At 42.4% G+C, this 26,275-nt stretch overlaps 1 protein-coding gene and 1 non-coding gene across 2 annotated transcripts; both read left to right on the top strand.

Annotated features, from left to right (window-relative positions):
* The first annotated feature begins 811 nt into the window (after window positions 1-811).
* On the top strand, window positions 812-930 carry LOC128870506 (5S ribosomal RNA). Its single transcript, XR_008455390.1, has one exon. It is a non-coding gene; the product is annotated as a 5S ribosomal RNA (ribosomal RNA).
* Window positions 931-12,898: 11,968 nt separating this feature from the next.
* Window positions 12,899-14,316, top strand: LOC128870081 (uncharacterized). Its single transcript, XM_054112679.1, has 2 exons — window positions 12,899-13,015; window positions 13,072-14,316. Exons 1-2 carry the CDS (start codon window positions 12,899-12,901, stop codon window positions 14,314-14,316), a joined length of 1,362 nt encoding a protein of 453 aa, XP_053968654.1.
* Window positions 14,317-26,275: the final 11,959 nt, after the last annotated feature.

Genomic DNA, 26,275 nt, shown 5'->3' with positions numbered 1-26,275 from the left:
AACTTCCGGAACTTTGGGCAACTTTGCAATTTGTGGTCGTCAGTGACACATAATTTGCACATATGTTTGGCGACACTTACCTGAAAGTTACCCATCCTTTTTGGTGTAGTTTCCGTGAAATGTTGTAAGCTTTGCGGCTTGGGCGCTTTGTAGGCTTTAATTTCTTTTAAGCCTGACACTGTTTCAAGTATCTGAAACCTGTTGGAAAGGAATTTGTCCATGTCTGTCCACTTTGAAATTTCAGATTTATTCTCTATCGTTTGTTCCCAAAGCGATAGAGTACTCTCTGGCAATTTCGTGGAGCATAAATATGTGATAATTGCATCCCAGTTTGAAATATCTATTTGGTGGTTCTGTAAGGAGGAAATGCAATTATTAATGTCTCGTTGGAGTTTTTTATCGAACTGCCACATTCAGTTTCGATTGTCTGTAGGTTAAACAGTATTGTATTGTTTCTTAAAGAAGAAAACATATATGAGAACAGACTATTTCACTAGAAGGACAGTAGTTGCAGAGCGAAAATAACTACCACTATCCCATTTAAGCATTGCTACCAAATTTAGAAATAGTATATAGTACCATTTATGCATGTAGATAGCGAAAAGATGCCAACCCAATATTTAAGCATAAATTAACAATTGGAAAATGGTAGGGATATGTATTAAATCGTTATACACTCATTGAAATAATTCTTATATGTATATATGTATCTGATTGTTTTAGGGTCTCGTTATGTGCCCAGGTATCATTAAAATAGTTGGTATTCATATTTGGTTTGTTTGAAGTGAGTGTACTGGTGGGGATTTAAATTGTCAACGACCATACCACGCTGAAAACATCGGTTCTCGTCCGATCACCGAAATTAAGCAGCGTCGGGCGCGGTTAGTACTTGGATGGGGGACCGCTTGGGAACACCGCGTGTTGTTGACATCCAACAATTTTTTCCTTCTCACCAGAATCCGTTTGTTTTCGTACCTTTCGCAGAGATTTTTCCACGCCGTAGCAAACCCGTCATTAGTGAGCGGGCACTTCCTCACTATGTCTCTGGCTTCACCCTGCGTTTTTTGGTTGAGGTGGAACAGCTTTTCGACCGGGGTGAGGCGTTTATTTAATATGTAAATGGCCGTGAACATATCGCGGAATGTTGGCCAAGATACGTAGTCGCCTTTGAAAACGTCCGTATCGCACGGTGGAAGGTGAATATTAAGTTCGCGTACTGCAAGTTCTTCGCCTTCCCGGTCTGCCTTTTCCAGCCTCGCAGAGAGGTCAGCCATCGCCGACATGCCGCGCAAATATGTGTGGTAACATATTTTATTCCTTTTCTTGATCGCGGCAAGATCCTTAGGAGAAGGAGTTTCTGTTGAAAGCAAGTGGTCGTACGCTGCTTTGGCCTTTTCCCACATTGCTTTCAACTCCTCCTGTTGGATCCGGAGTGAAAATTTCGAATGGTCACTTGACGGAGTGCCATTAAAGTCGGCTTCGAATTCCGTCACGGCGTCGACTAAACGAATATAGGTATCTATGTTGTAAGTATGGGATACAAAAACTTACGCGGTATTAAAAAAAAATGCTCCTTCGCGAAATGGATACGAATTCACAGCGAGACCCAAGCCCAAAATGCACCACCGAGATTAAAATAACAATATATATTATGTATCTATATATATTTATTGACCAAAAAGTTAATATATTTATATTTATGTACGAGAATTTCGCCCCCCACACAATAATCAGCGGTATGTATATACCGTAGCAAAAAGTGCGCTGGGATCGATTTTAATTTACTGCGGCGTTGTTTGTGTAGTTGTGTACTCAACTTCACAGCGGGAATGTACAAGTAAAAGGAACGGAATAAGAAAAGAAATTGAAAAATTCCCAACAACGCGTTGTTAGATGGTTGATTAGCTTGAAAATACCGCGCGCACTTGTATTGTCTGTTTGCGGACAGACGGAGTCGTTGACCCTTTTTTGATTTTTTTGTTTTTTTTTTAATTAGCTTATTTCCACCAAAAAAAAAAAGTGTGCAATAAATCCACGTACCTGGTTTTGCTGGAACGGATTGTTTGCTGGTTTTTAGTGCTTTTTTGGTGCTTGCTGGCTTGGTGCTTTGTTAATCTCAGCTTTGCTTGGTGCTTTTGATGCTTGCTGGTGCTCTTTGGTGCTTGCTGGTGCTCTTTAGCTTGCTGGTGCTCTGTTTAAATGGATCTTTTATTATATCCGGCTCGAAGGACCATGTTCTCATCGGAGTGCGACGCAATGGGCGGTTTAAAATGTGGGGCCTCCACGGTCGCTCCGATGATATATTTTATAAAAAATAGAAAGCACAAAGGCGTGTCAGTATATATTCATTAATATTTTATTGCAGTATATACATAGATATATGCATAGAAAGATATACATGTACATAGAAGTATAGGCAATAGACATACGTAGTATAAGTATAATTTATAACACATTACCTTTAGCTGGCTGACACGTCCTGATGCTTCTGATTGGAAAATGGCAGTGAAAGTTATAATTACAATAGAATTAAAGTGAAAGTAACCTCGCCGAACAACGTTTAACACGGTAAACGTTTTAACTGTTCGGCGGGGAAATGCCAGGGTTAACGGCCTTCACGTTGCAGCGACTGGAAACGGTGGTTAGCAACAGTCGGAACGGTAGGCGCAGTTACCATTAGGGTGGCTAAAAATGTATATTTAATAATAGGGTGTGGCCTAAACATCTCATAAGTTTGATCGTAACAGCTGACAGGGGACTGCGTTTACGTCGATCACTGTTTTCAGCATATCTCATTCTGTTCATTTTCGTCAGTGATGTTGTGGGAACACACTGAACAATCCAATGTGGCAACACCAGTATTCGTAAGGAAGTTCTCACGAATTCCTTTTTGTTTTCTTCTTCGCAGTTATGTCGCAAGAACTTTTTGAATGATCATTTTTCTTGAATCGATTAACATGCAAAGCAATTTTTATTACTAAATTTATAGTTTATAAAGTTTGTATCTTTTATTTGAATAAAGAAGTTAATAGTAATATATATATATATATGTGTGGCACATATGTACATGTCCCCACAATGTCTCTCACTAATGCATTTGCTATTACAAAATTAGTTGTTGGAAAAGTTTGCACCAGTGTTGTTTTTATTTGATATAGAATTTCTTCTGTAGTGATTATGGCGTTAATATTGTTTGGGTGAATACGCCTTTAATATCACTTATCAATTGTTCTATAGTGGTGAAGTATATGGTATGTCTATTCTTACTTTTCTTGCTAGTTTGGATAATAATTTGATTATTGAAATGGTTTAAGCTAGTGCCTACCCTTCTTATGGTTTCAGTGGATGAGCTGAATTGAGAGTGCTGCGATTCTGAACCTGCAAACTTCCTTCTCGTCGTATCGGATTGTTCTGATTTTTATATAGGATCTCCGTGGCAATTGCGTATGCACTTTCTAAATCTTTTGGTTTTGCTGCATATAATGTGTGTTGAGTAAATTTATCATTTAAGCCATTGCGGAAGCAATCTATGGCCATTTCTTTTGTGACTTGTTGTTGAGAGTGAGTATTCCCTGGTTATTCAATTTCACATTTAGTCATTGCTAAATTGAAGATTTGACAGATCTTGCTGTGGAATTCGGATAGCGTCTGTCTTGGAGCGTCTGCCTGGGACTTATTGGTTGGAATCCTTGCGCTTGCTGCAGCTGGGCTAATTGTGCTTCTACAGCGGCATAAGCTTGCTCCACGGTTGCTAATCTTGCTTCCATAATGATTCCTCTGCCTTGATCAAACACTTGTCATCGCTTTTTTCAGAAGGGGTCCAGTTTTATTATTAGGTGTCCTTGTCCTCTTTTTCAGGACGTGTGGGATCTGATTTTTTAGGAGTTCCTTTAATTATTCACTATATTAGTGTTTTTTTATTTTATTTTATCCTTTTATGAGGATACACAGGATATTGGCGATCCTGGTTGAGCCGCCAATTAAATGGATGCACGTACATAAAAAATATATAATATAATTTTATTGGTACCAAGATGTACTTAAATCAATTCTATGCTGAAGTTAATATGCTTCAGTATAACAGTATAATAGAAGACTGGCTTATTTCTATGTTTAATCCTCTATTTATAGGCTCTGGTTTCTTTTGTTTATTGCTTGCTGATAATGTTCAATAGGAATGTTTTGGTTGCTGATAATGTTCAATAGGACCATAATTTTTATGTATACTACTGATTCTGTATACTGTATCATACATTGGATACAGAAAGTACAGTACTGTATTTTCTGTTGCACTAACTCACGTGTCACCGAAGAGGCTGCTTGCATCTGTTGAGTAAAATTCTTCAAGCGCATTATTAAAAGACGGCCAGTTGAGCGACGGTGGGTTTTTATGTGGAGATTATCTAATTAGTTTTAGCATGGATCCGGCCAATACAGTCATTTCCCTGGGAACGATTTTCTGCTTTCTAATAATACGTTCACATATAAGTAGATTATCTACTTTTTCGTGCTTAATTCCCTAATTTAAAAAGCAAGATTACCCATACAATATTTCTCTCCCGAAATCTGAGATTATAAAATAATACTAGATTATTACCATACTTTTTTACATACCGCCCTGTGTTATAGATAATTCTTTTTACGAATGTAAACAGAAACTTCAAAGTAAAAACTAAACAAAATGGATGACCGCAAAGAAAACAGGTTTTTAGGCATAATTCTAATAAAATTTTTGTTAGGTATTATTAATTATGCATTAGTATAACAGTAAACGCTTTGTCCTCTTATTACTTATTGTAAAATATAATATCGAATTTTATATGCGTATTGCTGCCGTAATTTTTTGAAACCTCAGTAAACGTTTCTAATGGTTGGATGGTTCCATGTGGAGGATGGTTCCATGTGTAGAAGTCCACGCAAGTGGGGAAAGTTACTGGTCGCCATTCACTTGGGAATGGCCAGGACGATTCTTCTGCATATGGTTCAAGCAGCTCACAACGGCCGGGATTAGCCCACGTATCCTCTGGGTAGCTTCCGAACACCCGTTCGGGAGTGAGCTAACGTGAGAAGGCGAAACATTCCAGGATAGCTGGTTGTGCGTTGGGTTTGGGACCCACCACTTAAAAATCCCCCCCCCAATGAAAAGTTTGAAAAAGCCTCGGATGAGACCTCCCTATACTGATGACGACCCCTGCAAACGAAATAAGGAATATGATTTGAGGGCATGCACCTGGAATGTCCGGTCCCTTAATGGGGAAGGTGCCTCTGCCCGGCTGGTTGATGTCCTCGTGAAAGTAAAGGCTGACATCACTGCCATCCAAGAGATGCGATGGACGGGGCAAGGTAAGAAAACCATAGGACCTTGCGACGTCTACTACAGCTGCCATGTAAAGGAGCGCAAATTCGGTGTCGGATTTGTTGTGGGAGAGAGACTTCGTCGCCAAGTACTGTCGTTCACTCCGGTGGACGAGCGTCTCGCAACAATCCGCATCAAAGCCCGTTTTTTTAACATATCGCTAATTTGCGCCCACGCCCCGACGGAAGAGAAGGACGATGCTACCAAAGATTCTTTCTATGAGCGCTTGGAACGCTCCTATGAGCGCTGCCCCCGCCACGACATAAAAATCGTGCTTAGCGACTTCAACGCCAGGGTGGGCAAGGAGGGAATTTTTGGTCCCACAGTCAGAAAATTCAGCCTGCACAACGAAACATCCGGTAACGGACAGAGGCTGATCGACTTCGACGGGGCCCGAAACATGGTAGTCTGCAGCACCAGATTCCAGCATAAGAAGATTCACCAAGCCACCTGGCTATCTCCTGATCGAAAAACACGAAACCAGATCGATCATGTTGTGATAGATGGAAGACACGCTTCTAGTGTATTAGATGTACGTACGATCCGAGGACCCAACATCGACTCGGATCACTACCTTGTTGCAGCCAAACTGCGCACACGCCTCTGTGCAGCAAAAAACGTGCATCTACCTACGCAAAGAATGTTCGACATCGAAAAGCTGCAATCACAACAGACAGCCAGAAGATTCGCCACTCGACTCTTACTCCTGCTCTCGGAGAGCACTGCCCAACACACCGGCATGCGCGAGCAATGGAGCAACATTTCTCGTTCTCTACGTACCGCCGCCGAAGAAGAAATCGGATTCCGGCGAGCCCGAAAAAACAATTGGTGCGACGAGGAATGTCATGCTGCCGCAGAAAGAAAGGATGCCGCCTATAGAGCCACGCTGCGATCGGGCGCAACGCGAGCCATGTGGGATCGCTACAGAGAGCTGAAAAAGGAAGAGAGACGTATTATCCGAAAGAAGAAACGAGAGGCCGAAATACGTGAGTGCGAAGAGCTTGAGATGCTGGCCAATAGGAACAACGCCCGAAAATTCTACCAGAAAGTTCGGCGGCTTACAGAAGGTTTTAAGACCGGGGCGTTTTCCTGTAAGAACAAAGACGGCGAACTAGTGACTGACGTACAGAGCAATCTTAAATTATGGAGGGAACACTTCTCGAACTTATTAAACAGTGACAGCTGCGCATGTCACCGGGAATGTGAAGATCCCGATACCCCAATCGTTGACGATGGAATTGTCGTTCCGCTACCCGATCATGAGGTGAGAATAGCGATAATGCGGCTAAAGAACAACAAAGCAGCGGGTGCCGACGGACTGCCGGCTGAGCTATTCAAACATGGCGGCGAGAAGCTGGTAAGGTGCATGCATCAGCTCCTGTGCAAAATATGGTGGAAAGAAAGCATGCCTGCCGATTGGAATTTAGTTGTGCTCTGCCCAATCCATAAGAAGGGCGATCCTGCAATTTGTGCCAATTACCGCGGGATTAGTCTTCTAAATATCGCCTATAAGGTTCTAGCGAGCGTATTGTGTGAAAGGCTGAAGCCCACCGTCAACCAACTGATTGGGCCTTATCAGTGTGGCTTCAGACCTGGAAGGTCTACCATCGACCAAATATTCTCAATACGCCAAATCTTGGAAAAGACCCATGAAAGGAGAATCGACACACACCATCTTTTCGTCGACTTCAAAGCTGCATTCGACAGTACGGAAAGGAGTTACCTGTATGCCGCGATGTCTGAATTTGGTATCCCCGCAAAACTAATACGGCTATGTAAGATGACGTTGCTCAACACCAGCAGCGCCATCAGAATTGGGAAGGACCTCTCCGAGCCGTTTGATACCAAACGAGGTTTCAGACAGGGTGACTCGCTGTCGTGTGACTTCTTTAAGCTGATGTTGGAGAGCATCGTACGAGCCGCAGAACTTAATCGCTCAGGCACAATTTTTTATAAGAGCGTACAATTGCTGGCGTATGCCGATGATATTGACATCATCGGCCTTAACAGCCGCGCTGTTAGTTCTGCCTTCTCCAAACTGGACAAAGAGGCAAAGCGAATGGGTTTGGTGGTGAACGAGGACAAAACGAAGTACCTCCTGTCTTCAAACAAACAGTCGGCGCACTCGCGTATCGGCAGCCACGTCACTGTAGACAGTTATAATTTCGAGGTTGTAAAAGACTTCGTCTATTTAGGAACCAGCATTAACACCAATAACAATGTCAGCCTTGAAATCCAACGTAGAATCTCTCTTGCCAACAAGTGCTACTTTGGACTAAGTAGGCAACTGAGCAGTAAAGTCCTCTCTCGACGAACAAAACTAACACTCTACAAGACTCTCATCATGCCCGTCCTAACGTATGGCGCAGAAGCTTGGACGATGACAACATCCGATGAAGCGACGCTTGGAGTGTTCGAGAGAAAGATTCTGCGTAAGATTTTTGGACCTTTGCACGTTGGCAATGGCGAATATCGCAGACGATGGAACGATGAGCTGTATGAGCTTTACGACGACATAGACATAGCGCAGCGAATAAAGATCCAGCGGCTACGTTGGCTGGGTCATGTCGTCCGAATGGATACAAACGCTTCGGCTTTGAAAGTATTCGATGCGGTACCAGCTGGTGGTAGCAGAGGAAGGGGGCGGCCTCCTCTGCGTTGGAAAGATCAGGTGGAGAAGGACTTGGCTTCACTTGGTGTGTCCAACTGGCGCCGGTTAGCACGAGAAAGAAACGACTGGCGCGCTTTGCTAAATTCGGCCAAAATCGCGTAAGCGGTTATAGCGCCAATTAAGAAGAGAAACGTTTCTAATAGTATCCAATTGCGCAATTAAATTAGCTATTCCTTCTCCATGTCTTTTCTTCATATTGTTAATAATAATAACACAAACAAAAAACTCCAAAATATTCCATTAAAGCAATTTCTATGAAGAAAAACCTTTCACAGCAGTATTGACAGCTGATTGTCAATTTTACAGGTAATCTGCCATATGTGAACGGCTAGATTAATTTTGTAGAGCTATTGGTGATTAATGCATATATGAGCTTTAAGGGGATTTCTTCGAATTCTTTCTCGAACGGCTTTTATGGGTGCTCTGGTTTGTACCCTGCGAGGACGACCATTTCTTTTTCTGTCTGTCACTTCAGACGTTTGGGAAAAACGATTGATCTCAAAGTAAACAAACATTATTGATAACATTAAGTTTTTTCAGCAATTCGTAAATCTCACTTGCACTTCTACCACTCTTATGTAATGCAATCACTGCAATGCGATTTTCTTAGCTCCCCACTCCATTATTAACAAGTGAAATTTGCCTCAAAACTGAGAATAATTTATGAGTAAACGATGCATACGAACAAAAGCAAAAATAAAGGAACTTTTTTCTGCGAAATTATTCTTGCCGTGTGCATTGCAAAATTGTTCACAGAATTTATGGCAAGGCTAAGAATATAAAATCTTTATATATTTTCGCTAAATTAAAACTTGAATATATATACTATTTCAATATATAGTGAAAGTTTGTACTAAAAAAATTGAGCCTAAGTACTATTTTGATATATTATATTATATTTAAACATTTGAATATAAATGATATTATAATACATAAAATCGCGTAATATTTTGTTAAAAACTTTCACCTAGGGCACAACATTTTGAAATACAATATAATGAAAATGTTAACCCTTTAAAATTCCGTGAACTAAAAAACGTCTAGACACGTAATAAATAAAAAAAAAAAAATAAATGTGGTTAAGAAAAATGCAATAAGTGGTAACAGAAAATGTTAATGAGATGAGATAGCGCAAATGTTGAATGAGCTTTTCTCGAGTACTAATTTGTAGATTCATAGTAAGGAATTTTCAAATTCAACTTACAGGGTTTGATTGAAATGTAATGAGCCAAATTTTTTTTGAGCAGTTTTATTAAACCTTTTGGCTTTTACAACTAATATTCTTCAAAATAGGACCCTTGAGCGTCAATACACCGCTGGTAGCGGTCCTTCCACTGCAGGAAACATTTATTAAACTTATCCACCGGAATCGCGTTCAATTCGGTTGTCACAGTTTTTTGGATCGCCTCGATGGAGTCGAAACGTCTCCCCTTCAGCTTTCTTTTCAGGCGCGGGAACGAGAAGGATTCCGGAGGGGAAAGGTCAGGGCTGTAGGGAGGGTGGGGAAGCACCGGAACCCCATCTTGGCCAATGCAGAGGTGCAGGGGAAGGCGGTGTGCGCCGGCGCATTGTCGTGATGAAGGGTCCAATTGTTGACGAGGTTGGGCCGAACCCGGGTGACGCGGGTTTTCAGCCGAAGGAGCACTTTTTTGTAAAATGTCGCGTTTATAGTGCTTCCTGGAGATACAAACTACTTGTGGACGATGGCTCGAGAGTCGAAAAAGATGATCAGCATGGTTTCGCCACGGCAAAATCCTAACACACTTATAAAACAGCTTTCACGCGCGGAGCCATGTTGACTGCACCGCTGTTGCTAGCGAACTGGGACCTGTTTCTAGTGGAAGGGGAGGTCCAACGTTCATTTTCCCCTTCCAGCCGATTCAGTTGATCGCTTGGAAGACGCTCCACGTGGGAAGGCTCATTACTTTTCAATCAAACCCTGTACCACACTAGTAGAGGATTGCAGATATTTACCACGCTAGTAGAGGATTTAAATTTTTTTTCTGTGTTTACCGCACTAGTAGAGGATTTTATATAATTTTTCACCTCAGTAGTAGGGAATTCAACACACTAGTAAGGGATTCGTCGTATTGGATGCTCACAGCGAAGCGAATGAGTTTGCGATTAAGGAAGCCGCGCAGTCAATTAATTTGTGACGCAGAAGCTCGACGGAATTATTCGTTTGGTTTTTATGGCATGTATTTAATTAAGATTCAAGTACTGAAAAGTCATATTTTTTTCCTTGCATGCTTTTTTTTACAGTTCAAACCAGGAAAGTTTGGTACAATTTTTGAGTTTATTTTAATTATAATTGCTTTACAATAGTGTTTTACGTTTTTTTTGTTTTTGATAAGTAGAAATTTCTTTTTGGTATAAAATAATGGTGAGAAAATATCATTCTAACATCCGTCCAGGAAGCCAAACGCGCATACACACATACATATACATATATGTATATAAATATGCATACAAACATTCAACGAACGCAGAATGTATGCCTATGAAACAGTGAAACGAATAAATTACCAATTTAGAAAAGTCCATTAACAATTAGAAATTATCGCAAACATGTACCTCCAGGAAGCACTGTAAACGCGGCATTTTACAAAGAAGTGCTCCTTCGGCTGAAAAACCGCGTCACCCGGGTTCGGCCCGACCTCGTCAACAATTGGACCTTTCATCACGACAATGCGCCGGCGCACACCACCTTCCTCTGCACCCTCCCTACAGCCCAAACCTGTCCCTTCTGGACTTCTTCTTGTTCCCGCGCCTGAAAAAAAAGCTGAAGGGGAGGCGTTTCGACTCCATCGAGGCGATCTAAGAAACTGTGACAGCCGAATTGAACGCGATTCCGGTGGATGAGTTTAAATATGTTTCCTGCAGTGGAAAGACCGCTACCAGCGGTGTATTGACGCTCAAGGGTCCTATTTTGAAGAATATTAGTTGTATAAGCCAAAAGGTTTAATAAAACTGCTTAAAAAAATAAGGCTCATTACTTTCTAATCGAACCCTGTATACCATATATAAATGTATACCAACGCAAAATGTATGCATATAAAAACAATAACTGCGACCGTCTTCTTGTCCGTCAGTGAAAAGATGGGATATGTATATCCTGTGATGAAAAAGTACCGAGAAGGTGATGTGGACTGTTTTCCTCGATTGTCAAGGCGTAGTGCACCAAGAGTACGTTCCATCGGGCCAGACAGTCAATAAAAAATATTATTTATCCATTTTGAAGCGTTTGAGAGATGCTGTACGTCGCAAACGGCCAGAAATTGGGGCAAACAACTATTGGATTTTGTATGATGATAACGAGAGATCACACCGAGCCCAAATTGTGCTGGATTATTTGACCAAACACCAACTAAATACCATCGTGCAAGCACCGTATTCACCGGATATGGAAAGATATTTCAGTCGATAGAGATGATCAAAGATAATGCGATGAAGGAGATAAAGGCCATCCCTTCGTCGGCCTACCAGGGGTGCATGGAGGACTGGGTCAAACGTTGCACATGTATTTTGAAGGAGATAAAATAAATTTGCCTGAAATTTAACTCTGTTTTGTTTTATTTAACTAATTCCAGTACTTTCTGATCATAGGGTATACGTATATGTATGTGAATATACACACATATGTGGCTTTGCAGACAGAAAAATGTTATTCGCTGGAATTGTTCAAGGAGTCTAGCTCGTATTCAACTTGCGGCTGTCGAACAGTTAGAAAACATACTTACATACATATAAAGGTGCATACATATATACGGAAGCGCGGCCATTTGGCATGACAAAAATTTAAGATTTATCAAATATTGGCAAAAAATTTTACGCGAAATATTCCAATATTCACTATTTTCGGATGGTCGGTCATAGATTCATTGTTTTTGTACCATATAATACTCTAAATGGTTCAGCGCCGTCGCAACTAAAAGAATCATGGGCGCTGCGACTGCGTCTACGAATGTACTTTGTTTTTGTAGTCGCTAGGCTTAGATTTTAGGTTTGGACGACATACGCATTGTTCGGAGCAGCAGCTAATCCCGTTCCACAACCTACAAACTAATTTCTTAACTATAGCCAATATTTATAATTTCTGCCATAAGCTGGTCACCTTAAAATGCTATGTTATATTATTTATCATTTTTATACATTCCTTACTACATTCTCTTTTGCTTAACGACATACAAACATACAAAGTATACGCAGGCATTTGCTTAGCATAACATATGTATACATAACATTGCTTCTCTTTTCGCTAGTCTAATGCAGTTACATATGCGCATATATATATATATGTGCATATATTCGCGAATTGACATTAGTAGTTCAACTTTTTGTAAACACGGCCTAAAATTAAATTGTGAAATATAAAGTTTTAAAAAACCTGGTTTTTCTTTCGCAATAGTGAACATATAGCTACCAAAAAATATTGGAAGCTCAACACGTATATTATATTGAGGCATGAAGTGATTGCGCTGTGATTTTGTTGCGTTCTAGAATATTTTTGAATACGTGGTGGCACCTAAGAAACTATTTTGTTTTTGTAAATTCAATATTCGGAATATCGACTGCTGAAAAACAATAGTAGAGGGAAGCAAGAGCAAGAACAGAATTGTTTTTGCGCTTCTTAGGAAGAGACTCGTTCACTAGTGCGTATGTGAGTTTGATTTCTTGTGATGTGCTGTGACATGTGTATATACATAAGTCAAGGTTATTTGGGCATACATGCATATGTACATATGAAAGGAAGATGTTGTTACCCTTGTGCATTAAATTTTTCATATACAAATTTTCATACATACCTATGGAACAAGAGTGACTACGCACCGGGATAGGGAAAACGGCTTACGAATTGGGGTCCAACAACTATGAATACAAGCAATCAGAATATAAATATCCTAGAAGAAGCTAAAATAGCAGCAATCAATCCGTCATTGGATCTGCCAAAAGAGACTGCAGACGGCAGTAACAGCAGCGGGGAGCTGGTAAAAAAACCCTTTCAAAGGAGGAAAGAACCCGATTTGCGTCACCATGCATGCAGTACAGCAGTGTCGCAAAGGAGGCCTCAACAGAAGAGCTCAACCGCAGCATCAGTGCTAAAATTAAAGAGCTAACGGAGATTATGGAACTCCCAAAGCGTTATATTAGTCAGTCAATGCGTGATCTGGTTTCGAGCATTTTTGAGCTCCATAAGAAGTTAGAAAGGTCGATTCTGACTTCTAGAATAAGGATGTTAAAAGAGAAAAAAAGTGTGGTACTCGAGGCAAAAAATGAATGCACGCAAACATCGCCTCTCATAAAGCGCGTCACGGATGGTACGCCAAAAAGATGTATAGACATAGTCGCTGCACGGAAAAGCCCGGCAAAAAAGAGTAAAAGTGACCACAATGGAACACTGAAGGCAACGCCGGTATCAACAAAAGAGCAAGCCAGCTCCGAAGTATGGAACACGGCAATAAACAAGAAAAACCGTAAAGGAAGCAACAATAAAACCCCAAAAATAGACGGGAAACAAAGAGACGAAGCAAACACGAGGGGAAATCGCAAGCGACAGAGACCGCCCCGTAAAGACGCGATCGTTGTTAAAAGCGTTGGCAATGTCTCATACGCTGACATCCTGAAACGTGTGAAAACAGAGCCATGTTCACAGGAGCTTAACTCGAAAGTATATGGTGTTAAGAAAACAGCAAATGGTGACCTGCTACTGGTGCTTGAGCGATCATCTGATCCAAACACTCTGAAGATCAACGAAGCAGTTAAAGCTGCCTTAGGAGATGCAGTTGAAGTAAGGACACTAATTGAACTACGCCAAATCGAAATTCGGGATCTCGACGAAATCACGACGAAAGACGAAGTTCATGAAGCTATAACTAGCCAATTCAAGGAACTAAATGTGCCTTTGTCTGCAGTTGCTAACTTGCGAAAAGCTTATGGTGGGACGCAAACGGCGACCCTAAAAGTTACACCAGAGATCGCCACTAAGCTTTCAGCAGCAGGAAAAATACGAATTGGCCTAGTTATCTGCCGTATTAGAGAAAAACTTGACCCGAAAAGGTGCTTTAAGGGCATGGAGTACGGGCATGCCGCAGCGAGATGCAAAAGTACGGACAACTTAACCAAGTCCTGCTTTAAATGCGGCAGTAAAGAACACCAGGCGAAGAGTTGTACCCAAACAGCAAGTTGCTTAATTTGTAAAAAGAAAAAAATAAGCGACACCACACACGCGATGACTTGCAACAAGTGCCCTTTATATCAAAGAGCACTCAAAGATATGCGACATAATTGAAGTTTCACCAACTGAATTTAAATCACTGCCAGAAGGCCCAAAGCCTGCTCGAACAGTCTGTACGAGAGCACAAAATAGATATTGCAATACTCAGCGAACCCTATAAATTCGGAAATGGGAACGATTTTACACCCACTGGAAATGCGGCTGAAAAAACGAACCAAGTCATGAGGCAACTCACTAAAGCATGTGGTGCACCTATGAGTAAAACAAGGCCTAATAAAAACCACAGAGAGCCTGTTTACTGGTGGACGGAAGAAGTCTCTGCAGCACAAGAAGAATGCAATAGAGCAAGGAGAACATATCAGCGGCCGAGAGGTACGACCAGCTTTGAAAGGAACAGACTTCTATTCAAACAAAAAAGGAAAACACTAAAAAATGCAATTAAGAGCAGCAAACTCCGGTGCGAGGATGCTGACAGCAATCCATGGGGATTCGCATACCAGCATGTGATGAAAAAAACAAAAGCCTTCAAACCGCTGCCCACGACGTGCCCGGTTATTCTGCGTGGTCAAAACATTGTTCCCCCAACAGCAAGGCATCGCAGCTAATGCTGCCAGCTGTATGGAAGAGGATGGAAATCGATGCTTGCCCAACACTGACGAAATTTTGCACATTTGCAAACAGATTGAAGGCAATAAGGCACCCGGGCCCGATGCGATCCCGAATGAAGCTCTTAAGTTGGCAATCCAAAAGCATCCAGAAATCTTTGTGGATGTTTACAACTCCTGCTTAGAAGAATGCACATTCCCGAAAGAGTGAAACTGCAAAAGCTAGTGCTAATACCAAAAGGGTCAAAGCCGGCGGAAGATCCGTCAGGCTACCGCCCACTATGCTTACTGGACACGGCAGGGAAAATATAAGAGAGGCTAATTGTGAATCGCCTGGAATCTGCCATCGATAGTGCCGGAGGGTTATCGCCGCACCAATATGGCTAGTCACAACGTTAGATGTAAAAAATGCATTTAATACAGTAAACTGGGACAAAATCCTAAATGCGCTGGAGAATTTCCGAGTCTCAGTTTACATTCGGAAAATGGTTGCAAGCTACTTCACTAACAGAGTGCTGCAATACAAAACCGACAAAGGAATGAAAAGGTACAGAGTTACCGGAGGAGTACCACAGGGATCAGAGTTGGGCCCACTCGTCTGGAATGTAATGTGCGATGTAGTCTTGCGTCTCCAACTACCTCCATGATCCCAAATCATAGGGTTTGCTGATGACATTGCAATCGTAGTCGTTGCTAAATTCCTTAACCAGGCTGAAGCGATTTGCAACCAAGCGGTCGAAATCACAAAAGATTGGCTGCGCAATAGTGGTTTAAGCCTTGCAAACCATAAAATAGAGGCAGTTCTCATCAGTAGCAGGAAAAAAGTTGAAATAGAAAATCTCAGAGTAGGTGACCACGCACTGCAGTCTAAGCAGTACATCAAATATCTTGGGGTAATGATTGACTACAGCACCTAACATACGCCAGCGATAAAGCAGCGAAGGCTGTAACTGCATTGACACGTAGTATGATGAATACGAGAGGACCTAAGCAGGCTTCTAGGAAGTTGCGTAGCAGTGTGGTATCGTCTATCTTGCTATATGCGGGCCCAGCCTGGGTCGAAGCAACAAGCTGCCCAACATACATGAAAGGCATTAAATTGGTATACCGGTTATGTGCCCTCAGGGTGTGCTGTGCATTCCGCACAGTATCGGAGGATGCTGTACTAGTCCTCGCGGGTATGCTACCAGTTAAGCTGACTGCACTCGAATTCGCCGAAATAAAAAAGAATCGAGCGGATCCAGCACATCTGACTAACCGATGGACTGAACGGGAGCGAAGCATCCGTACTTGGCAGGAGGAATGCAGGAACTCCATGAACGGACGATGGTCATATCGATTGATCCCGAATATCACAAGATGGATAAGTCGAAAGCATGGTCAAATAGATTTCTACCTGACCCAAGTACTTAGTGGGCATAGATGCTTTAAGGCTTATCGGCATAGATTTAAGCACGAGGATGACCCATACTGCACCTTTTGCGACAGTCTAGTTGAAGATGCAGAACATGTTTTCTTTGTCTGCCCTCGTTTTGGGCTGGAAAGAGTAGATTTGAGTGATAGGGTGGGGAAGCCAATAATGGTTAGCAACCTAGTAGATATCATGCTTGACTCAGAAGAACATTGGTCCGCTGTCAGTAACATGGCAATAATAGTAATTACCAAGCTGCGTCGCACTGAACAACAGCGCAGATTTTTACGTAGAGGTAGTACCCGTGAAGTAGTACCTAGTAATACTTAACGGTATTAGGAATCACCAAACTGCGTCACGCTGAACAGCAGCGCAGACTTTCAGGTAGAGGCAATAGGCCGCTCTCCCTCCCAGAATTTATACTTAATGATAAGTAATTACCAAGCTGCGACGTGCTGAGCATCAGCGCAGATTTTCATGAAGAGGCAATAAGACGCTCCCCCTCCCGTGAAGTATTACCTAACGGTCGTCCCGCGGAAGGGAAACGGAGCTGGGGTGGGTTTCTAATGGGTGAGTCGAAAGACAAGTCTCACACTTTTCTGCTTTCAATGCTTTTGGCCACCTCCATAAAAAAAAATAACATATGGAATATGCTGTTAAATAACCTACAAATTGAAATACAATATAAAAAAAGGCCTTTTTTATCTTAAACCATTATTTCATTTGTGAATGAAAATACTTCCTATTGACATGTACATGCATATTATATTGTCATATACCATCATATATAATATGTATATGGTATGTACGTTCATTTATGTATGTATATACCTATGTAATGAAAAAACGCCATGAATTACTTTAAGAACTTTATTAAAATTTATTCGCGTCGCGCGCATGCATATGTACGCAGACATCACATAACCTTGGTTCACAACGCTGTCGCAGAAGCAAACGCACCGCGACTTATCTCTTCCAAATTTTCTTTATTTTTTTAATTTATTCTTTTTTAATGTAATCGAAAAAAATTTTATGCAATACATTTTACATATTCGCTTATTGTTTCAAAAATAAGAAAATATTGTAGTAAATACATAATTGGTTTCATGTCGAGGTGAGAGATGTGTTGTGTGTTGAGGTGAAAGATGTGTGGTGTTTTCATTTTTGTGTGGGCCTCAGGGTGGTGTCTATAAAGTCGGTGTTCTAAAATCCCTTTCTACAAACCTTTCAAATCTCAATTGAACTAAAAATAGTTAACAGTAACATTTGCGCCTTCTCATCTTATTAACGTTCTCTGGTAGCATGGGTATTTTATGGAAAACTTCTTCTTCTTCTTTTCTTAATTAGCGCGATAACCGCTTACGCGATTTTGGCCGAAATCAACAAAGCGCGCCAGTCGTTTCTTTCTCGTGCTAACCGGCGCCAATTGGACACACCAAGTGAAGCCAAGTCCTTCTCCACATGGTCTTTCCAACGCAGAGGAGGCCTTCCTCTTCCTTTGCTACCACCAGCTGGTACCGCATCGAATACTTTCAAAGCCGGGGCGTTTGTATCCATTCGGACAACATGACCCAGCCAACGTAGCCGCCCGATTTTTATTCGCTGCGCTATGTCTATGCGGCCGTAAAGCTCATACAGCTCATCCATTCCATCGCCTGCGATATTCGCCGTTGCCAACGTGCAAAGGTCCAAAAATCTTACGCAGAATCGTTCTCTCAAACACTCCAAGCGTCGCATTATCGGATGTTGTCATCGTCCACGCTTCTGCGCCATACATTAGGACGGGCATGATGATAGCCTTCTAGAGTGTTAGTTTTGTTCGTCGAGAGAGGACTTTACTACTCATTTGCCTACTTACTACAAAGTGCTGCCAAGAGAGATTCTACGTTGGATCTCACGGCTGACATTGTTATCGGTTTTAATGCTAGTTCTAAATAAACGAAGTCTATAATAACCTCGAAATCATTACTGTCAACAGTGACGTGGGTACCGATACGCGAGTGCACCGACTGTTTGTTTGAGGACCGGAGGTACTTCGTTTTGTCATCGTTCGCTACCAAACCCATTCGCTTTGCCTCTTTATTCTGTTTGGAGAAGGCAGAACTAACAGCGCGGTTGTTAAGGCCGATGATGTCAATATCATCGGTATACACCAGCAATTGTACGTTCTTATAAAATATTGTGCCTGAGCGAATAAGTTCTGCGGCTCGTACGGTGCTCTCCAACATCAGGTTAAAGAAGTCACACGACAGCGAGTTACCCTGTCTGAAACCTCGTTTGGTATCAAACGGCTCGGAGAGGTCCTTCCCAATTCTGACGGCGCTGCTGGTGTTGAGCAGCGTTATCTTGCATAGCCGTATTAAATTTGTGGGAATACCAAATTCAGACATCGCGGCGTACAAGTAACTCCTTTCCGTGCTGTCGAATGCAGCTTTGAAATCGACGAAAAGATGATGTGTGTCGATTCTCCTTTCATGGGTCTTTCCCAAGATTTGGCGTATTGTGAATATTTGGTCGATGGTAGACTTTCCAGTTCTAAAGCCACACTGAAAAGGGCCAATCAGTTGGTTGATGGTAGTCTTCAGCCTTTTGTGTACGCTCGCTAGAACCTTATAGGCGATATTTAGAAGACTAATCCCGCGGTAATTGGCACAGATTGCAGGATCGCCCTTTTTATGGATTGGGCAGAGCACACTTAAATTCCAATCGGCAGGCATGCTTTCATCTGACCATATTTTGCATAGGAGCTGATGCATGCGCCTTACCAGCTCCTCGCCGCCATGTTTGAATAGCTCAGCCGGCAGTCCGTCGGCGCCCGCGGCTTTGTTGTTCTTTAGCCGCGTTATCGCTATTCCCACATCGTCATGGTCGGGTAGCGGAACGACAATTCCATCGTCAACGATTGGGGTATCGGGATTTTCACATTCTCTGTGACATGCACAGCTATCACTGTTTAACAGGTTCGAGAAGCGTTGTTCGGGCGTTGTTCCTGTTGGCCAGCATCTCAAGCTCTTCGCACTTACGTATTTCGGCCTCTCGTTTCTTCTTTCGGATAATACATCTCCCTTCCAATTTTAGCTCTCTGTAGTGATCCCACATGGCTCGCGTTGCGCCCGATCGCAGCGTGGCTCTATAGACGACATCCTTTCATTCTGCGGCAGCATGACATTCCTCGTCGTACCATTTGTGTTTTTGGGCTCGCCGGAATCCGTTTTCCTCTTCGGCGGTGGTACGTAGAGAACGAGAAATGTTGCTCCATTGCTCGAGCATGCTGGTTTGTTGGGCAGTACTCTCTCAGAGCAGGAATGAGAGTGGAGTGGCGAATCTTCTGGTTGTCTGTTGTGGTTGCAGGTTTTCGATGTTGAACATTCTTTGCGTAGGTAGATGAATGTTTTTTGCTACAGAGAGGTGTGTGTGCAGTTTGGCTGCAACAAGGTAATGATCTGAGTCTATGTTGGGTCCTCGGATCGTACGTACATCTAATACACTAGAAGCGTGTCTTCCATCTATCACAACATGATCGATCGGGTTTCGCGTTTTTCGCGTTTGCGCTCCTTTACATGGCAGCTGTAGTAGACGTCACAAAGCTCTTTGTGTTTCTTGTCCATCGCATCTCTTAAATGGCAGTGATGTTAGTCTTTATTCTCACGAGAACATCAACCAGCCGGGCAGAAGTACCTTCCCCATTAAGTGACCGGACATTCTAGGTGCATGCCCTCAAATCGTAGTCCTTAGTTCGTTTGCAAGGGTCATAATCAGTATAGGAAGTTCTCATCCGATGCTTTGTACATGCATTCATTGGGGTGGATTTTTAAGGGACGGGTCCCAAACCCAGCGCCCGACCAGCTATCGTGGTATGCTTCGCCTTCTCACGTTATCCCACTCCCGAACGGGTGTTCAGAAGCTACCCAGAGGATACTTGGGCCAATCATGGGTGTTGTGCGCTGGTTGGGCCATAGGCAGGAGAATCGTCCTGGCCAATCCCAAGTGAATGGCGAACAGTAACTTTCCCCACTAACGGGGATTTCTACACATGGAACCACCCTTTCGCGAGCTAGCTGGTATTACTTTTTATATCTCAGTTCTGTGCAAATGGGTTCAAAAACTCTTATAGATAGTTTAAGAGTTATTGTTTCAGCATAAATACAATAACTGTATACTCTTGGGGAATGCTGCTGAAGTGACATCTCTAGGACAAATAAAAATTATGGTCGTTTTGGTAGTGTAAACCCAACATTCATAGGAACAGACAACTAATTTTTATTTTCAATTGCGTTACCATGGCGCTAGCTAACCAAATATGAACAGTTGAATTAAGTGACAACTGCATTTCATATAACTTAATTGAAAATATGGGAACAGATGTACTGAATATAGATGATTCAGTACTACTAGCTGACAATAGTAATGTAAGGAGAAAGCATCATCAAATGGATCACAATACCAATGGCCTTACACAGTTCGAGCCAATTTGAGATCTTGTATCTTCTAGTAGAAAGTTTCATATACGTTTCATCGGCGTTTATCCCCAAGCCTGTCTGAGTTGCCCATCGATGCACTGTTGCGAATGTACAATATTATTCGTTATGCCGCTCACGGTATCTATGTCATCTGCACATGCTATTGGTTTAGATGCCGGGCCTTCAAATATAGTTAATAACTCAATAGCTGCAAGTAACCAGAGAAGTGGCGATAGAACGCCACCTTGTACCGTCGGCGTACCGTCACATCCTAGTTTGTTGAGTTTGGCTTCGCTCCATTCCGCACGTATTATTCTACAACCTAAAAGGTTCTTTATCCATGAATAAACCACGGGTTCTGTATTTGTTGTATCTAAGCCCTTAAAACGGCTTTCCTCGACACATTGTTGAATGCACCACTAATATTCAGAAATGCTTACTGACTATATCTTGTAGTGATTCTTCACAACTATCAGTCCAGTCCCCGATGGATTTACGTATTAGGTTGGGAATAGTCGGGTGTTTTGATAGCAGTTTCCTGAGCCTAGCCGCTTCCTTTGTGCTTTCTATACTGCCACAGAAGCCTTTCCATGGCTTTCTCTTGGCTTTACGAACCTCTTTCTTGTATGTCCGTCGTAGATCATTTACTCGTCTCAGCAGGATTCATTATCGACTACTCGAGCCAGTTTTTAAAATTCTATTAAATAAATAAATAATTGGCGCGTACACTTCTGTTAGGTGTTTGGCCGAACTCCTCCTCCGATTTGTGGTGTGCGTCTTGATGTTGTTCCACAAATGGAGGGACCTACAGTTTCAAGCCGACTCCGAACGGCAGATATTTTTATGAGGAGCTTTTTCATGGCAGAAATACACTCGGAAGTTTGCCATTGCCTGCCGAGGGGCGACCGCTATTAGAAAAATGTTTTTATTACTTTTGCTTTCACCGAGATTCGAACTAACGACCTCTCTGTGAATTCCGAATGGTAATCACGCACCAACCCATTCGGCTACGTTGCGCCTTTTTGACCCCAGCTCCTTGTGCCACCAAGATGGCTTTGATCTGCGTTTTAAGCGTAGGGGCGTGCATGCTGCGTGATATGCGTTGTTAAGTGCCCTTGTTACCATTCTAACACTCTCTGCCAGTTCAACACAAGAGCTGAACCTTCGGGGTCTCAATGGTTTTTGCAATAGCACTCTCACAAACAGATCCCGGTTTGTATTTCTAGGATTTCTTGAGCGAGAATGTTATTTTGAATTGTATGTATTTGTGGCGGCCGCCGTAGCCGAATAGGTTGGTGCGTGACTACTACTCGGAATTCAGAGAGAACGTAGGTTCGAATCTCGGTGAAAGAGAAAATGAAGAAACAGTTTTTTCTAATAACGGTTCCCCCTCGGTAGGCAATGGCAAACCTCTGAGTGTATTTCTGTCATGAAAAAGCTCCTCATAAAAATATCTGCCTTTCGGAATCGGCTTGAAACTGTAGGTCCCTCCATTTGTGGCACGACATCAATATATATATGTATTTCTGGTCGGAGAAAAATGGCGTTTTTAATGCTCTCCAATCTTCCATTGTCGTAGAGTTATTCGTAAAGAGATTTGGTTGGTTGGTTGGTTGGAGTGGTGATTCATCCACAATTCAACTCGCGCTACCGCACCATTTTGTTGCCACATCCTCGTTGCCAACTTGTTTACCAGTTATTTACGGCATAACTATATCCAGTCTGTGCAGTTTAAGAACCTTATTAGGTTGCTGACGTCTAAGCCAGACAGTTGCTTGAGACCCTCGAACAGCGGTTTGCCCAGGGTTATTATTCTGTCTTTCCGTAGGGCATGCCAGGATATGGAAGATTGTTTTCTTTTTCTCAGGTTGTTTACAACTGTGATAATAGTATGTGTTGTGAGGGATAACCATTTTGGCTGCTTATTCTCCAACAGACCAAAAGCGCCGTTAGTCTACAGGCGTCCCGGCGTTTCATGTTAAACAATGTCGACGATAGTTTGAGGTTGTAGGTAGGCCATAACGTTCTGCTAATTTTGCATTTTGTCTGGTCTCTCCATCTAAAATCCGCGATTCGAAGGTATTTTTGGGAAATTGACTGCACCTAATGGTGTGAATACCGATTCTGCGAGAACGTTATTCATGGCTGATCCCCTTCTTGCCAGTTCATCTGCTTATTCGTTACCTTCAATATTCCGATGTCCCGGGACCCAAGGAAACTTTATGATTTTCACTCAAGGAGGAAAGGCTATTCCTACTTTGTTCTACCACCATAGAGGTTGTTGTAGCTGAATCCAGTACCTTAATTGTGGCTTGGCTATCTAATAATAACTATAATAGCGATATTGGCCTTAAAAGAGAAAGCTGCGATTAGTAGCCTGCAAGCTGCCCCAATTGCTAGTACTTCCGTCTGGAAGATACTGCCGGAATTAGGGAGACTCACAGATTTTTGAATTTCAAGTCTATGAGAATATATACTAGTTCCAACACCACAGTCCATTTTAGAATCATCTGTATAGACTGTAGTTTCGAAGTTGTTTAGTGAGAATCTCTTATTCCATTCCTCCTTAGGTGGAAAGAGAGTGGTAAACTTCCTATAGAATGTTACCGTCGGGACGATGTAGTCAGTCCTCACCGAGGTTAACTGAGTTTGTCGCAATAATAGGCTGGCATGACCACACGTTTTTTCTTTCCAGCGATCCTCTTCATTTAACCTTAATGAACTCATGGTTGCCGTCTTCCTAATATGTAGGTATATTGGAATAATGTGTGTCAGTGCATTGAGAGACTGCCTAGGACATGTTATTTGTAATCTGTCTCTAGAGCTTTCCACCAGGCTACCGAGCCATACGTTAAAATTGGTCGTATAACCGCCTTATACAATCATAATGTATACTTGGGTTGAAGACCGCATCTTCTTCCAGGGTTTGTCCGTTAATATATGGTAGGGTAAAGATTGGTACCTTATATCTGCTGGTAAAAAGCATACGTTCTGTTTTACGTGGGTTTAAACTTAGGCCAGAGCATGTGGCCCAAGAGTTAATCTCGCCTAATGCCCTTTGAATGATCATACTGATCGTATTAGAACACAGTCCTGACGCCATTATCACCACATCATCAGCGTACGCCATAGCTTTTACCCCACCTCTATTAAGTTTTATTAAGATTATGCCAATCACACATAAACAAAGAAGTGGAGATAAGACTCCCCCCTGTGGAGTACCCCTATGGATTCTCTTAGTTATGTTGATATTATCCCTGTTACCTTTAATGATCCTGGTTTCTAGCATAGAGATGATCCAATTGCTGATACAATTTGCAACCTCACAGTCTATTAACGCCCTTTGGATAGCATCAGGGCTAACGTTATTAAATGCGCCTTCTATGTATAGAAAAGTTGCCATGGTATATTGTTTGTTTACTAGAGACCCCTCTATTGCTTGGATTACCTCGTGAAGCGCTGTCTTCGTAGATTTGCCTCTGAGGTGTAAACGTGCTGTGCAGTTGATATTCTAGTCTCACGGAATCACTTTTGCTTATTCTGCCGAGAATGGCGAGAGACCTCTGGTAAAGCTTGTACCTAGACGGGCCTTTTTTAGGGTATTGACGCTTTTGTCCCTTGGCATCAGCGGATGTAGTAGGTTGATTTAGAGTTCATGGCGTGCTGTGGCCCACAGCTTTGCCATTACCTGCCTCTTGACTAGAAGCCAAGAGCTCATCCTCTGAGGAAGTTCCGAACTTCTTCAGCTCGTTTGTGTGCATCCGTTTGTCTATCCGTTTTGCCATTGGGTCCGTCCGACTATCCATTCATTTTATTTTGTGTCAGTCTGCTGGCCCGTCTGCTTGTCTGTCCGTTTAGTTGCGCTATTCGAATTTCTTGTTTGTTTTTGTTTCGGCATTAATCTGTTTCTTGCGGTCACCTGCCCTTCCGGATGGCTGCCCTTATCTCCATGTGCGGTGACCAATTAGAATATAGGGGAAATAAACGGTCTGCCAACACGACACCCCATATCATGGCCCCGTTACAACCTGAGGCGGCCTGATATCAGAAGGGCTCCGTTAAGAGACAGCCTAATTTTATCCCTTGGCTGCCAAACCCACCCAAGAGGCACGGGTCGCGTTACACCAGCGGGTTACCACGATCAATAAGTGCCACATTCGGATACTTTTTGGCAATCTCATTATCCGCCGCCGCAGCCTTTGCGAAGTAAAGCTTCTTCCTCGTTAGTATTCACGCTTGCAACACTTTCCAGGTCCGAGCCTTTGCGGACTATTTCACCCTTGCGTTGCATAGCGTTTTTCGTATATTTGGCAGTACCGTTATGACCACTGTAACCTGCTCCCGTTACAGTAGAAGTTTGGTCGCTTGAGTCAGTATTTGAATTCATCTTTTTGGTACGACAACCTACTCGACAAGGCAAGCGCTGTGGTCTAAGTAGTATATAGGGGAATTTAAATGGTCCACCACGGCAGCGCCCCATGCCATAGCAAGGCCACAGTTACTCCCTAAGGCGGTTCGGTGTTAGGGAGACGCGTTAAGATACAGCCGGTCTGGTAAACCCGCTGGCTGCAAACCATGCAATGGGCACGGTGTTGCATAACACCTTGGATTAGGGGGTGGGCAAGAAGAGAAAATAATGGGATGATGGTGGTTTAGGAATAACAAGAGATCTTCGTCGGTACCGTGATCTTCGCATGGTGATTGGAAGGCTACCAATTTCGCCGTAAAGCGGATGGATGGCTAGCCAATCCCCATATGGAGCTTCCCTCTTAGTTCGTGTTGAGTTGGTCCCCATAGGGTCGAACCACCACTTAAGCCTCATCCCCGCGGCAAGGAGACCAACATGAGGTCACTATGGCTTGGCACATTATAATATTTTTCTACACTTCACTTAAATTCATTAAATATACACTCACATGCGTGTTTTTACTTATTTTTATACTTGTATTCGAATTATTTCAGTGAAAATTAATGCTAATGCATAATCATATTTTCCATATCATCATTATACGCAAATAAGACTTCAAGGGTGAACGATATGAAGTGTTACCTATTCAAAACACCATAACTTTTTTGTGTGAAACTAGTTTTTATTGATTTCAAAGACAAAATTGTTCTAAAATGCTTACAATTTTAACACATATTCACTTTAGCTCGATATTACCACCTTTTGCCTTGAATATAGCCTTCAAACGGTCAAAAATTGAGTTGCATGCTGCACGAATGTGATCTTGAGGTATTTTGGCCCATTCTCGTATAATCGCTTTTTTCAGCGCATCCATATTGGCATATTTTTTAGTCCTCACCTTGCTTTCCAAAATGGATCAGATGGAATAGTCCATCGGAGTTAAAAATGATTGGAGAGCGTCCATCAGCGGTCACTGCGGCCCAAACCATTACTTGCGATGGGAAATTGCTTCGAGTGGCCATACGTTGGCTCAAATTCTCGTATGAGCGTTCGGTCAAGTAAACACGATCGTTTTTGAGTGTTTATGAACTGCTCAACTGGGAAATTTTTTCATCAGAAAGCACAATGT

The sequence above is a fragment of the Anastrepha ludens genome, chromosome X, assembly GCF_028408465.1.
Source record: "Anastrepha ludens isolate Willacy chromosome X, idAnaLude1.1, whole genome shotgun sequence".
Taxonomy (NCBI): Eukaryota; Metazoa; Arthropoda; class Insecta; order Diptera; family Tephritidae; genus Anastrepha; species Anastrepha ludens.
Note: the sequence above shows the minus strand (reverse complement) of the source record. Positions and strands in the feature narration are given on the sequence as shown.

Bases quoted from the DNA above. Each gene is read 5' to 3' on its own strand.
- LOC128870081 (XM_054112679.1), top strand. From the start codon at position 12,899: ATGAATACAAGCAATCAGAATATAAATATCCTAGAAGAAGCTAAAATA. The intron at 13,016-13,071 runs GTAAAAAAACCC...CCATGCATGCAG, and splicing joins GTAACAGCAGCGGGGAGCTG to TACAGCAGTGTCGCAAAGGA.